Consider the following 14,540-nt stretch of genomic DNA (forward strand, 5'->3'; position numbering starts at 1 on the left):
GCTGCTCCTTCGCACTACTACTCACTGTTGATTGGCAAATTTTCCTGTTAATCAATGAGACGCGCCCCTTTTCTTCACTCTGCGGTACGAATCGGAGCCTCTCTTCGACGCTATTGGCTAAGAGTGCCGTCCATCAAAGATGGCCGCTTTCCGCCCAACACCGTCGCTTCCCAATTGGCGATTTAATTGCTGCATTTGATTGGATAGAAATTGGTGTCAATCAATTGGCGCCTCGGACCCCACCCCCCTGAAGGGGTCACGTTGAGACGTAGGCGGCGACAATCGCCGTCAATGAGGTCCGTGTCGGTTAGCGGGAGCCGCCTCTTCCTGGTCCGGCCGCTTGCCCGCTGAGGAAGCGGGGCCATGTGATCTGCGGACCATTCAGTTGGGAATGTGCTTTCGCCTGTAGTCGCTGTGGCATCTGTATTCTGGAGGTGCGAGATTCTTGGTCGTGGTTTCAGTGTGCCGATCTGCTTTAAGTTGTACAGTTGTCCCCGCCTGAGGGGACATTCAGAGACCCTAAGCCCATCTGGCGCAGACTTTCAGTTAAACTCTCAGCGTGTTGATGTTCAAGGGGGTGCTTGTCAGTCAGAACCATTGAACGTTGGTTGATATTTGTTCTTTGTATTTCGGCTCCCTGGCTAGCAACTGACAGTAACGGGAAAATGGAGGCTAAAGCTTTATGTAAAGGAGACGGTGCTTGCAACGCGGTGGCCCCGGAGCCTCATCGCCTACGCGGAATTGGGAGCAGAGAGCACTCCAGGAACACCAACCTGAGAAGGGAGGAGCCCAGAATGAGCGACGAGGAGTACGAGGATTCCGAGGCCGAGCAGTACAAGGATGGTCGTTGCGAGGAAGTGAACTGGGAGGCCAAAGTTCAAGCGTATGCCTGGTGTAAGGAGTTTCTTGGTGGGTCCTGGAAGTTGATTACTGTGGATGAGTTTCAAATCTCAACTATCAGGTAGGTACAAATCCATTAAAGTATTCTCTGGAATTCATGTAGGCCACTTAATACAGCAAGCCTCCGTGCGAATGTCCAAAAGCAAGGATGGAAATACCCAACAAAGAGTAAAGACGTTTAGAGTGTAATCACTGTCACGCAGGTTAAGCTAATCAGAAATCTAGCTTTATACACTTTAAGATTGCCAACACCTCTCAATGTCGAGGTGTGTTTCCCTTGTTTGTTTGGTCCCATCTGCTTTTACCTGACATTTGCTGCCTCATTTTCCCTGATGATCCTCATCAGCCAGGCTTTCCTACCCTTGCCAGCCTTTGCTTCACTCCCTGAACCATGTTTATCTCACTGTTAAAGTCTCCTTGCCAGATGGCTCTTTAATTGCTGACAAACTTTCGACAAGTTCCTGTCTAATGCCATCAGAATGAGCTGTGCCCCACATTAGCACTTCCACTTGTGTACCAGTCCTATCAGTTTTTTTCCAAACCTACTTTAAAATTAAACATTATCTTTACTGGTTCCAAACTATGCCCCCACTGACACTTTGGCCGCATTTCTCGAAGAGGTCAAGTATTTCCCCCTCTTAGTAACGTCATCTCCATATTATTTGAGCACCTTCCTGGGTACACTTGACAAATTCTCCTCCACCTAATTCTATAGGAGACCATAAGATAGAGGAGCAGAATTAGGCCATTCAGCCCATTTCGTCTGCTCCACTATAACATCTTACCATAAGCTTTGATGCCCTGAACAATCAGGAAATTATCAATTTTTTGCTTTAAATATACCCGTGGTTTTGGCATCCACAGCTGCCTGTGGCAGAGTATTCCACGTATTCACTTCTCTCTGGCTAAAAAAAAAATTCTCCTTACCTCTGTTCTGAAGGGTCGCCCCTCAATTTGAGGCTGTGCCCTCTAGTTCTGGATACTCCAACCATAGGAAATACCCTCTCTACATCCACCCTATATAGTCCTTTCAACATTTGGTAGGTTTCAATGAGATTCCCTAGTATTCTTCTAAATTCCAGTGAGTGCAGGCCCAAACCTGCCAAACACACCTTTTACGTTAACCACTTCATTCCCAGTATCATCCTCATGAACATCCTCTGGACTCTCTCCAATGAGAACACATTCTTTCTGAGATGGGGCCCAAAACTGTTGACAGTTCTCCAAGACTAGTGTCTTATAAAGCCTCAGCATCACCTCCTTGCTTTTATATTCTACTCCCCTTGAAATAAATGCCAATATTGCATTTACCTTCTTTACCACAGACTCACCCTGTAAATTAACCTTCTGGGAGTCTTGTACGAGGACTCCTAAGTCCCTTTGCACTTCTGATGTTCGAATTTTCTCCCCATTTAGATAATAGTCTGCACTATTATTCCTTTTATCAAAATGCATTATCATACATTTCCCAACACTATATTCCATCTGCCACTTCTTTGCCATTCTTCCAATTTGTCTAAGTCGTTCTGCAATCACATTGCTTCCTCGGAACTGCCTACCTTTCCACAGAGCTATCAATTCCATAACCTGAATCATTGACAAACAATACTGATCCCTGAGGAACACCATTAGTCAGCAGCCAACCAGAAAAAGCTCCTTTTATTCCCACTCGCTGCCTCCCTCCTGTCCGCCATTCCTGTATCCATGCCAGTATCTTTCCTGTAACACCATGGGATTTTATCTCGTTAAGCAGCCTCATGTGTGGCACCTTATAAAATGCCTCTGAAAATCCAAATAAAAGACATCCACTGCCTCTCCTTTGTCCACCCTGCTTGTTACTTCCTCAAAGAACTCTAACAGATTTGTCAGGCAAGATTTCCTTTTACAGAAGCCAGCAGACTTTGACTTATTAGTCTCCAAGTACTCCGAAACCTCATTATAAGTGTTGGACTCCAGCACTTTCCCAACCGCTGAGATTAGGCTAACGAGCCTATAATTTCTTTTCTTTTGCCTTCCTCCCTTGAAGAGTGAAGTGACATTTGCAATTTTCCAGTCCTCTTGAACCGTGCCAGAATTAAGTGATTCTTGAAAGATCAAAACCAATGCATTTGCTATTTCTTCAGCAACTTCTTTCAGAATTCTGGGATGTAGCCCATCTGGTCCAAGTGACTTCACCACCTTAAAACCTTTCAGTTTGTTTAGCACTTCTTCCTTTGTAATAACAATGACACTCATTCCTGCTCCCTGACACTCATGGACCTCTGGTACACTGCTGGTGTCTTCCACAATGAAGACATGCAAAATACCCAACAAGTTCATGGGCAATTTCTTTGTCCCCCATTACCTCACCAGCGTTCTTTGGTACTATGTCTGTCTTTGTCAAGAGAGAAGTTACAATTGCCTACTTTTACAACCCTATTATTCCTACGGTTTGCTGCTCTATTTCTCATTTGGAGGGGCTTATAGTGCACAACATTAAAGTGATCACCCCTTAGTTGTACCCACATAGCCTCACCAAGCTTCCTCCCAGGGATATCCTTAAATTTCTGCTTGATAGTCATAGTCATACTTTATTAATCCCGGGGGAAATTGGTTTTTGTTACAGTTGCTCCATAAATAATAAATAGTAATAGAACCATAAATAGTTAAATAGTAATATATAAATTATGCCAGTTCTCCCTGATGTTCTCCCTAATCAAAAATACAACTCCCCTATCTCCACCTCTATCACAATTACAGCACTTGTACCCAATGAACCTTGAGCTGCCAGTCGTGGCTGTCTTTAAAGTATGTTTATGTAAGAGCTGCATAATATATTAAAAACAGGTGCATTGTTCATGAGAGTGCAATCAGGTACTGTTGGGATCAGCTTCTCCACAGGATGGGAGGGTTAATTGGATGGAGATTTCAGACTTTAGGATGAAAGGGAAATGGAATTAACAAACACTCCAAAAAGCAGATTGACAGAACGTGGCTAAGGTTAGAAGGGAAGGACAAAAAAGATATCTGTTGCTAGTTAAGATTTTAAAATTTTACCAACCTGTTACTGAGTTTTTACCTTTTTCGGCTTTCAATGTGGTTGATCAATAGAGCACATAGAATTTGACAAGTGACACCACACACAGTAAAGATTTACTATTCTGCTATCTAACTCATCAGAAAGCCTAACAGTTCTTGATTTGGCTCATGAAATGATACTCCTTTAAAGAGGTACTCTCTTTAAATATGGTGCACTGGAAAATTTATTATGCTACTGTTACAGGATACTTTTTGAAAAAAATAATTGGTCCAGAAAATCTAATCGCCAGGTACCAACAAAGACCTGAGCATGTTAGATTATCAGCTTTGCTTTTGAGGAAGTTTGAAGTGAGTGTTTTAATTTCCTTACTAAAGGTTTCTTAGTTCCTTGTGAGATGGATTATATGGAGGATGAGATGTGTTTAATGAGTAAAGGCTGATATAATCGAAGTAGGTTAAGGCGGAGCTTAAGACCAATCTCCCTGTCTTTTTGCATTCTTAATCACGGTTAGACGATCAGGGAGCACCTTGCCAAAGGAAAATCTGATCTTGGACAGCTAAAGTGCTGCTATGATCAAATCCCTTTGTTTCTAACTTTGGTATGAACTTTGAGTGCAAGAGTGCATTTTTTTTTGTTGAATGAACATAAGGTTTTGAAGTGTAGGACAGTGCTCAGCTGCAATAGTCATCTTGGCGAAGAGGTCAGCAACATGTGGACCTTTAATGGTGAGCTCTACAGGGATGTAAAGTATGTTTAAGTGACATTACTGAAACAGCTTTGCCAAAGTTTGCTTGCACAGATAACAAACTAACACCACTTCTAAAGCAGTGTCTGAGAAACGGGGCACAGTTGCTTTTCAAGCCTGATATCATGAGCAAATTTTGTCACGCTCCTGAACACTGACATTACAGATGCTTAAATGAATTCTAGTATGAAAATATTGACCAGAAGGCGCTCCACTGGTGACTACTTTCAAGTGTTGCGTCTACATTTCTCCTATTCCTTCAGGCAGATACTTAGTTGAGGAAGATGCTTCTTCTGCTCCATTCCTGCTTGTTCACTGTTGGCGGTTGAGGTGAATGAATGTCCTGTTTTGCATATCAGGTGCTGCTTGTCTGGGCTTGGGTGGCTGGCTTGGGAGATGGTATGCTCCTTGCATAATTTGCTCCTAAGCCTTTCTGACAAATTTTCAAAGCCATCTTACATGCTGCTCCTTCACTGCATGTCGTTATGGACCAGGATTCCTGTGAGTTGGTGGGAAAACATTGAATCATTCCCTCAATTTTCCTGGCAATTACTTACTGTGACAGAGTACAGAATATAGTGTCTTCTAGGCATCCGGTGTCGGACCTGCAGGTGACACAGCTGTCCATCAGAGCCAACAGTGTAAATCTGGTCTCGATGCTGGGATGTTGTGGTTTACCTTTCATCTCATTAACATCTTTCTGTACTAACCCATATTATTTCACTCGTTAATCTCCAAAAATATCCAGGAATTCTGTCATGAAAATATTTGATGACTACTCTCTACAACTTGCTTGAGTAGTGAATTCCAAAGATTCATCAGCCTCCAAGTAAATAATTTTATTCTCATTTCCTGAATAGCTGGCTGCTTATTTTGAGACTCTGTCTTCTAGTTTGAAGCAGCCCACCTGGCAGAAGCATCAGCTCTACTTTTGCTATCAAGCTTCATAGGGATTTAGGAAGTTTCACTGTGATTCCTGTTTATATTCTTAAATTCCAGGCGTTCAGGCCTAATCTGCTTGATCACTTTTTGCAAACAAGAGAGAATCTGCAGATGCTGGAAATCCAAGCAATACACACAAAATGCTGGAGGAACTCTCCAAAAGGTCTTGGTCCAGAACGTGAACTGTACTTTTTTTTCATAGATGCTACCTGGCCTGCTGAGTTCCTTCAGCATTTGTATGTGTTGCTAAATACTTATTGCATTGTTTCCGGGGATCAAGGTAACACAATACAGGCCCTTCGGCCCACAATGCTGTGCCGAACATGTACTTACTTTAGAAATTACCTAGGGTGATCCTTAGCCCTCTATTTTTTTTAAAAAATCTCCATGTACCTATCCGGGAGTCTCTTAAAAGACCCTATCGTATCTGCTTTTACCACCGTTCCCGGCAGCCCATTCCACATCTGCCTGACATCTCCTCTGTACCTACTTCCAAGCACCTTAAAACTGTGCCCTCTCGTGCTAGCCATTTCAGCCCTGGGAAAAAGCCTCTGATATCCACGTGATCAATGCTTCTCATCATCTTATACACCTGTATCAGGACACCTCTCATCCTCCATCGCTCCAAGGAAAAAAGGCCGAGTTCACTCAACCTATTCTCATAAGGCATGCTCCCCAATCCAGGCAACATCCTTGCAAATCTCCTCTGCACCCTTTCTATAGTTTCTACATCCTTCCTGTAGTGAGGTGATCTGGTGAACCTTAACTGTACTCCACTTTATTGCAAGTTTTTGCTTCCTTATACAAGTTTCCCCCGCCATCCGAAGGTAGTGCGTTCCTATGAAACGGTTCATAAGCCGGAATGTCGTAAAGCGAAGAAGCGATTACCATTTATTTATATGGGAAAATTTTGTGAGCGTTCGCAGACCTAAAAATAACCTACCAAATCATGCCAAATAACACATAAAACCTAAAATAACAGTAACATATAGTAAAAGCAGGAATGATGATATATACGCAGCCTATATAAAGTAGAAATGCTTTTCCACAATCATTGCCTGCACTGTTCGCCGTAGTGAAAATCTCACGCAAGCGCCGTCGGCAAAAACACGGCGCAAGTGCTCTCGGCAGAAAATCTCACACAAGCACACTCGGCAGAAAATCTCACACAAGCACTCTCGGCAGAAAATCTCACGCAAGCGCTGTTGGCAAAAACACTCTCTCCAGTAACCTTTAAGCTATGAAGCTGCCAAATCATACCAAATAACACGTAAAAATACACAGCCTATATAAAGTAGAAATAGTGTATGTACAGTGTAGTATCACTTACGGGAATCGGCAAGACAGCGCAGAGCACACTGATGATGGTGTGTTAGACTGAGTCGTCGGAGTTAGGGTGGTGCAGTGGCCCCCACCCTCTGGGCAGCGACCCAATACCGATCCGTGAAGCATGCAGCGGGAGCCGGGAGGCAATCGTCTCTGATCTGGGCTGACAATTACGTGCCGGGCGGCACCTAATTAATCAGCATATTTATTTCGGCTTTTTTCTTAAAGATGTGCTGTGTACCTCCTGGCTACCGCTGCATTCTTCGCGGATCGGTATCTGTCCGCGGCCTGGGGGTTGGGGTGACGGGACACTGGGGTGTCATCTCGTAGTCGTCTGTTTCCATTAGGGCAGGCAGCTAATCTTCTCCTATGACTGCCTGCCTGGATGTCGAAGGTCGAGGTTCGTCATCTGCTGTGGCTGATGTGGAAGGCTTGCTTGACTGCTGAGCCTCACGCATTTTTCTATCATACAGTTGTTTGTAAGCACTCAAACCATCCTGCAAATAGCCCCTAAACCTACGTACCCTTTCAAAATTAACGTTGTACTTTATCATTGCAGCGAAAATCTCACGCAGTTGCTTCACGTTCAGTTCGCTACTGCATTCGGTTTCGATTGTTATCCTTTCCTCTGCCAATTGCATCAGCTCTTCATCTATCAGTTCTTGGTCATGGGATGCCAAAACCTCTTCAACATCATCTTGGTCAGCTTCCACAAGCCAAACTCACTTTGTCCTTACTTCAGTCACCACGATCAAAAGGGTTAATTATGTCTAGTTTTACGCTAAGTGTAACACCCTTTTGAGCTCTTTTCCGATACCTTAGAACTCATCTTGTAAACGGCTGCTCACAGGCACGTGTTTAAGCAATGCCGGCGAGAATGCTGTTCCGAATCCGGGGGAGAGCGGCTGCCCGGGGCGCGCGCTGATTTTTTTCATAACAGTGAAAACACCTTCTGTTGGCGAAAACAGGGAACTAATATAGGTAACACACATAAAAGTTGCTGGTGAACGCAGCAGGCCAGGCAGCATCTGTAGGAAGAGGTGCAGTCAACGTTTCAGGCCAAGACCCTTCGTCAGGACTAACTGAAGGAAGAGTGAGTAAGGGATTTGAAAGTTGGACGGGGAGGGGGAGATCCAAAATGATAGGAGAAGACAGGAGGGGGAGGGATAGAGCCAAGAGCTGGACAGGTGATAGGCAAAAGGGGATACGAGAGGATCATGGGACAGGAGGTCCGGGAAGAAAGACAAGCGGGGGGGGAACCCAGAGGATGGGCAAGAGGTATATTCAGAGGGACAGAGGGAGAAAAAGGAGAGTGAGAGAAAGAATGTGTGCATAAAAATAAGTAACAGATGGGGTACGAGGGGGAGGTGGGGCATTAGCAGAAGTTAGAGAAGTCCATGTTCATGCCATCAGGTTGGAGGCTACCCAGACAGAATATAAGGTTTTGTTCCTCCAACCTGAGTATGGCTTCATCTTTACAGTAGAGGAGGCCGTGGATAGACATGTCAGAATGGGAATGAGATGTGGAATTAAAATGTGTGGCCACTGGGAGATCCTGCTTTCTCTGGCGGACAGAGCGTAGATGTTCAGCAAAGCGGTCTCCCAGTCTGCGTCGGGTCTCGCCAATATATAAAAGGCCACATCGGGAGCACCGGACACAGTATATCACCCCAGTCGACCCACAGGTGAAGTGTTGCCTCACCTGGAAGGACTGTTTGGGGCCCTGAATGGTGGTAAGGGAGGAAGTGTAAGGGCATGTGTAGCACTTGTTCCGCTTACACGGGGTGGGGGGGGGACGAATGGACAAGGGAGTTGCATAGGGAGCGATCCCTGCGTAATGCAGAGAGAGGGGGGAAGGGAAAGATGTGCTTAGTGGTGGGATCCCGTTGGAGGTGGCGGAAGTTACGGAGAATAATGTTGGACCCAGAGGCTGGTGGGGTGGTAGGTGAGGACTAGGGGATCCCTATTCCTAGTGGGGTGGTGGGAGGATGGAGTGAGAGCAGATGTACGTGAAATGGGGGAGATGCGTTTAAGAGCAGAGTTGATAGTGGAGGAAGGGAAGCCCCTTTCTTTAAAAAAGGAACACATCTCCCTCGTCCTAGAATGAAAAGCCTCATCCTGAGAGCAGATGTGGCAGAGACGGAGGAATTGCGAGAAGGGGATGGCGTTTTTGCAAGAGACAGGGTGAGAAGAGGAATAGTCCAGATAGCTGTGAGAGTCAGTAGGCTTATAGTAGACATCAGTGGATAAGCTGTCTCTAGAGACAGAGACAGAAAGATCTAGAAAGGGGAGGGAGGTGTCGGAAATGGACCAGGTAAACTTGAGGGCAGGGTGAAAGTTGGAGACAAAGTTAATAAAGTCAACGAGTTTTGCATGCGTGCAGGAAGCAGCGCCAATGCAGTCGTCGATGTAGCGAAGGAAAAGTGGGGGACAGATACCAGAATAGGCACGGAACATAGATTGTTCCACAAAGCCAACAAAAAGGCAGGCATAGCTTGGACCCATACGGGTGCCCATAGCTACACCTTTAGTTTGGAGGAAGTGGGAGGAGCCAAAGGAGAAATTATTAAGAGTAAGTACTAATTCCACTAGACGGAGCAGAGTGGTGGTAGAGGGGAACTGATTAGGTCTGGAATCCAAAAAGAAGCGTACAGCTTTGAGACCATCCTGATGGGGGATGAAAGTATATAAGGACTGGACATCCATGGTGAAAATACAATGACTAATATAGGTCTTTCATAACAGTGAGGTTTCGTAAAGCAAACTTTTGAAATGCGGGGGACACCTGTATTGGAGCAAGATGTCTTAATTCTTGTTCTCAAACCTTCTCACAATAATGAGTAAACTACTGTTAAACTTTCCAACAGTTTGCTGAATCTGGCTATTAACTCTCTATTCCTTTCAGAGACTATCCATGATATCATCTGAACACCAACACTTTCACTCTCTTGACATTCTAAAAGCAGCCTTCTTTTCCTATTTTTCTGCCAAAATGCATAATAAAATGTTTCCATCTGCCATGCCCTCGACCATTCACTTCACTTGTTCCCTTAGCACTTCTCTAAACTGTCCTCAACCCCTGTTGCCACTAGTCTTTGTATCATCAAGAACCTTGAATATATGCTCAATTGCCATTCAATTAGGTACCTCCTATATGTTTGTGGTCGTCTTTTGTAGCCCATCCACTTCAAGGTTTGTTGGATTGTCCATTCAGAGATGCTGTTCTGCACACCACTGTTATAGTGTGTGGTTATTTGAGTTAGTGTTGCCTTTCTGTCAGCCTGAACCAGTCTGGCCATTATTCTCTGACCTCTCATTAGCATAGTGTGCATGGCGTTTTCACCTACAGAACTGCCACTCATTGTTTTTTTTTCCACACTATTTTCTATAAACTCTAGAGACAATTATGTGTGAAAATCCTCGGAGATCTGCAGATTCTGAGATACTCAAACCACCCTATCCAGTCCTAACAATCATTCCATGGTCAAAGTCACTTAAATCGCATTTGTTCCCTATTCTGATATTTGGTCTGTTCAGAAACTGAACCACTTGACCATGTCTGTATGCATTTATGCATTGACTTGCTGCCACACAATTCTCTGATTAGATATTTGCATTAACAAGCAGTCGTATGTAATAAGACATAGGACCAGAATTAGGCCATTGGCCCATCGAGTCTGCTCTGCATTCTTGACTGATCCTTTTTTCCCCTCCGCAGCCTTCTCCCTGTAACCTTTGATGCCGTGTCCAATCAAGTACCTATCAAACTCTGCCTTAAATACACCCAACAACCTATCTTCCACAGCTTTTGTGGTAACAAATTCCACAAATTCACCACCCTCGGCTAAAAAAAGATTCTCTGCACCTGTCTTAAATGGATGCTCCTGTATCCTGAGGCTGTGCCCCCTTGTCCTAGACTCCCCACCATGGGAAACGTCCTTTTCATATCTACTCTGTTTAAGCCTTTCAACATTCGAAAGGTTTCCATGAGATCCCACCTCATCCTTCTAAATTCCAGCAAGTACAGAACCAAAATCAACAAATGTTCCTCGTGTGATAACCATTTCATTCCTGGAATCATCCTCGTGAACCTCTTCTGAACCCCCTCCAATGCCAGCACATCTCTTATAAGCTGAGGACCCCAAAACTGTCCAAAATACTCAAGGTGACGCCTCACCAGTGCCTCTTATAGTCTCAGTATTACTTCCCTGCCCTTGTATTCTAGGCCTCTTGAAATGACTGCTAACATGGCATTTGTCTTCCTCACCACCGACTTGACCTGCAGGTTAACCTTCAGGGTGTTCTGCTCAAGGACTCCCAAATCACTTTGCATCTCAGATTTTTGGATTTTCTCCTTGTTTAGAAAATAGTCTGCAAATTTATTTCTACTACCAAAGTGCATGACCATGCATTTTCCAACATTGTATTTCATTTGCCTCTTTCTTGTCTATTTTCCTAATCTAAGTCCTTCTGCAGCCTACTTGTTTCCTCAACACTACCTGCCCCTCCACCAATCTTCATATCATTTGCAATCTTGGCATCAAAACCATTTATTCCATCATCTAAATCGTAGATGTACAACATAAAAAGAAGCGGTTCCTACACCTGACCCCTGTGGAACACCACTAGTCTCTGGCAGCCGACCAGAAAAGGACCCTTTTATTCCCACTCCCTGTCTCTTACCAATCAGCCAATGCTCTAACCATGTTAGTAACTTTCCTGTAATACCACGGGCTGTTAACTTGGTAAGCAGCCTCATGTGTGTCACCTTGTCAAAGGCCTTCTGGAAGTTTAAATATACAACATCCATTGCATCCCCTTTATCTATCCTACTTGTAATCTCCTCAAAGAATTCCAACAGGTTCATCAGGCAAAATTTTCCCTTAAGAAAAGCACGCTGACTTTCTCCTATCTTGTCCTGTGTCCCCAAGTACTCCATAACCTCATCATTAACAATTGACTCCACCATCTTCCCAAACACTGTCAGGCGAACCGGTCCATAATTTCCTTTCTGCTGCCTTCCTCCTTACAGAGCAGAGAGACATATGCAATTGTCTGGTTTTTGAAAGATCATTACTAATGCCTCCACAATCTCTACTACTACCTCTTTCAGAACTCTAGGGTTCAGTTCATCTGGTCTGGATGACATGTACCATTTGGTTTTTCAGCTTTTTATGCACCTTCTTCTTTATAATAGTAACTGTACTCTCTTCCCTTCCCTCACACCTTTCAACTTCTGGCACACTGTTAGTGTCTTCCATGGTGAAGAATGATGCAAAATACTCATTCAGTTTATCTACCATCTCCTTATCCCCTGTTATTATTTCTCTGCCCTCATTCTCTAGCAGTTCTATGTCCTTTCTCATCTCTTTTATCTTTATGTACTTGAAAAGGCTCTTACTATCCACTTTGATAATGTTTGCTAGCTTGCTTTCATATTTCATCTTTTCCCGCTTAATGGTTTTTTTAGTTGCTCTCTGTAGGTTTTTAAAAGTTTCCCAAGCCTGTCTTCCCACTAATTTTTGCTTTGTTATATGCCCTCTTTTTTGCTTTTACATTAGCTTTGACATCCCTTGTCAGCCACAGTTGAACCATTTTGCCATTTGAGTACTTCTTTGTTTTTGGAATACATCTATCCTGCACCTTCCTCATTTTTACTAGAAACTCATGCCATTGCTGCTCTGCTGTCATCCCTGCCAGCATCTTTGCTGCTGCTAGGGAGACAGATAGGAGAGAGATTCTGGAAAGATGTAATAATAACAGGGTTGTCGTGGTGGGAGATTTTAATTTCCCAAATATTGATTTGCATCTCCCGAGAGCAAGGGCTTTAGATGGGGTGGAGTTTATTAGGTGTGTTCAGGAAGGTTTCCTGACACAATATACAAACATAGAAAACCTACAGCACAATATAGGCCCTTCCGCCCACAAAGCTGTGCTGAACATGCCCTTACCTTAGATCTCCCTAGGCTTACCCATAGCCCTTTATTTTTCTAAGCTCCATGTATCCATCCAGCAGTCTCTTAAAAGACCCTGTCGTTTCCGCCTCCACCACCACCACTGGCAGCCCATTCCACACACACACACCACTCTCTGCATTTTAAAAAAAACACTTATCCCTGACTTATGTAAATAAGCCTACAAGAGGAGAGGCTAGACTTGATCTGGTATTGAGAAATGAACCTGGTCAAGTGTCAGGTCTCTTCGTGGGAGAGCATTTTGGAGATAGTGCTCACAATTCTATCTCCTTTACCATAGCATTGGAGAGGGATAGGAACAGACAAGTTAGAAAAATGTTTAATTGGACTAAGGGGAAATATGAAGCTACCAGGCAGGAACTTAGAAGCATAAATTGGGAACAGATGTTCTCAGGGAAATACACAGCAGAAATGTGGCAAATGTTTAGGGGATATTTCAGTAGCGTTCTGCACAGGTACGTTCCAATGAGACAGGGAAAGGATGGTAGGGTACAGGAACCGTGGTGTATAAAGGCTGTTGAAAATCTAGTCAAGAAGAAAAGAAAAGCTTACGAAAGGTTCAAAAAACTAGGTAATGATAGAGATCTAGAAAATTATAAGGCTAGCAGGAAGAGCCTGAAATTAGGAGAGCCAGAAGGGGCCATGAGAAAAGGCCTTGGCGAGCAAGATTAAGGAAACCCCAAGGCATTCTACAAGTATGTGAAGAGCAAGAGGATAAGACGTGAGGGAATAGGACCAATCAAGTGTGACAGTGGAAAAGTGTGTATGGAACCGGAGGAGATAGCAGAGATACTTAATGAATACTCAAGCAAAGTATTAATTACGGAAAAGGACCTTGGCAGTTGTAGGGATGACTTAAAGCGGATTGAAAAGCTTGAGCATATAGATATTGAGAAAGAGGATGTGCTGGAGCTTTTGGAAAGCATTGAGTTGGTTAAGTCACTGGGACTGGATGAGATGTACCCCAGGCTACTCTGGGAGGTGAGGGAGGAGATTGCTAAGCCTCTGGCGATGATCCTTGGATCATCAATGGGGATGGGAGAGGTTCTGGAAGATTGGAGGGTTGCAGATGTTGTTCCCTTATTCAAGAAAGGGAGTAGAGATAGCCCAGGAAATTATAGATCCGTGAGTTTTACTTCAGTGGTTGGTAAGTTGATGGGAAAGATGTTGAGAGGCAGGATTTATGAACATTTGGAGAGGCATAATATGATTAGGAATAGTCAGTATTGCTTTGTCAAAGGCAGGTCATGCCTTACAAGCCTGATTGATTTTTTTGAGGATATGATTAAACACATTGAAGGTAGAGCAGTAGATGTAGTGAATATGGATTTCAGCATGGCATTTGATGTTACCCCATGCAAGGCTTATAGAGAAAGTAAGGAGGCATGGGATCAAAGGGGACCTTGCTTTGTGGATTCACAGTTGGCTTGCTCACAGAAGGCAAAGTGTGGTTGTAGATGGGTCATATTCTGCATGGAGGTCAGTCACCAGTGGTGTGCCTCAGGGATCTGTTCTGGGACCCCTTCTCTTTGTGATTTTTCTAAATGACCTGGATGAGGAACTGGAGGGATGGGTTAGTAAATTTGCTGATGACACAAAGGCTGGGGGTGTTGTGGATAGTAGCAGATGGAGT

At 44.0% G+C, this 14,540-nt stretch overlaps 1 protein-coding gene across 1 annotated transcript in view; it reads left to right on the forward strand.

The window, feature by feature from the left end:
* The first annotated feature begins 273 nt into the window (after positions 1-273).
* Positions 274-14,540, forward strand: part of chkb (choline kinase beta) — a 47,225-nt gene continuing 32,958 nt past the window's right edge. The window contains exon 1 of the mRNA XM_072241186.1: positions 274-961. Coding sequence (XP_072097287.1) covers positions 666-961 — 296 coding nt within the window. The 5' untranslated portion in view covers positions 274-665. The remainder of the gene's footprint in view (positions 962-14,540) is intronic.

The sequence above is a fragment of the Mobula birostris genome, chromosome 23 (assembly GCF_030028105.1).
Source record: "Mobula birostris isolate sMobBir1 chromosome 23, sMobBir1.hap1, whole genome shotgun sequence".
Lineage (NCBI taxonomy): Eukaryota > Metazoa > Chordata > Chondrichthyes > Myliobatiformes > Myliobatidae > Mobula > Mobula birostris.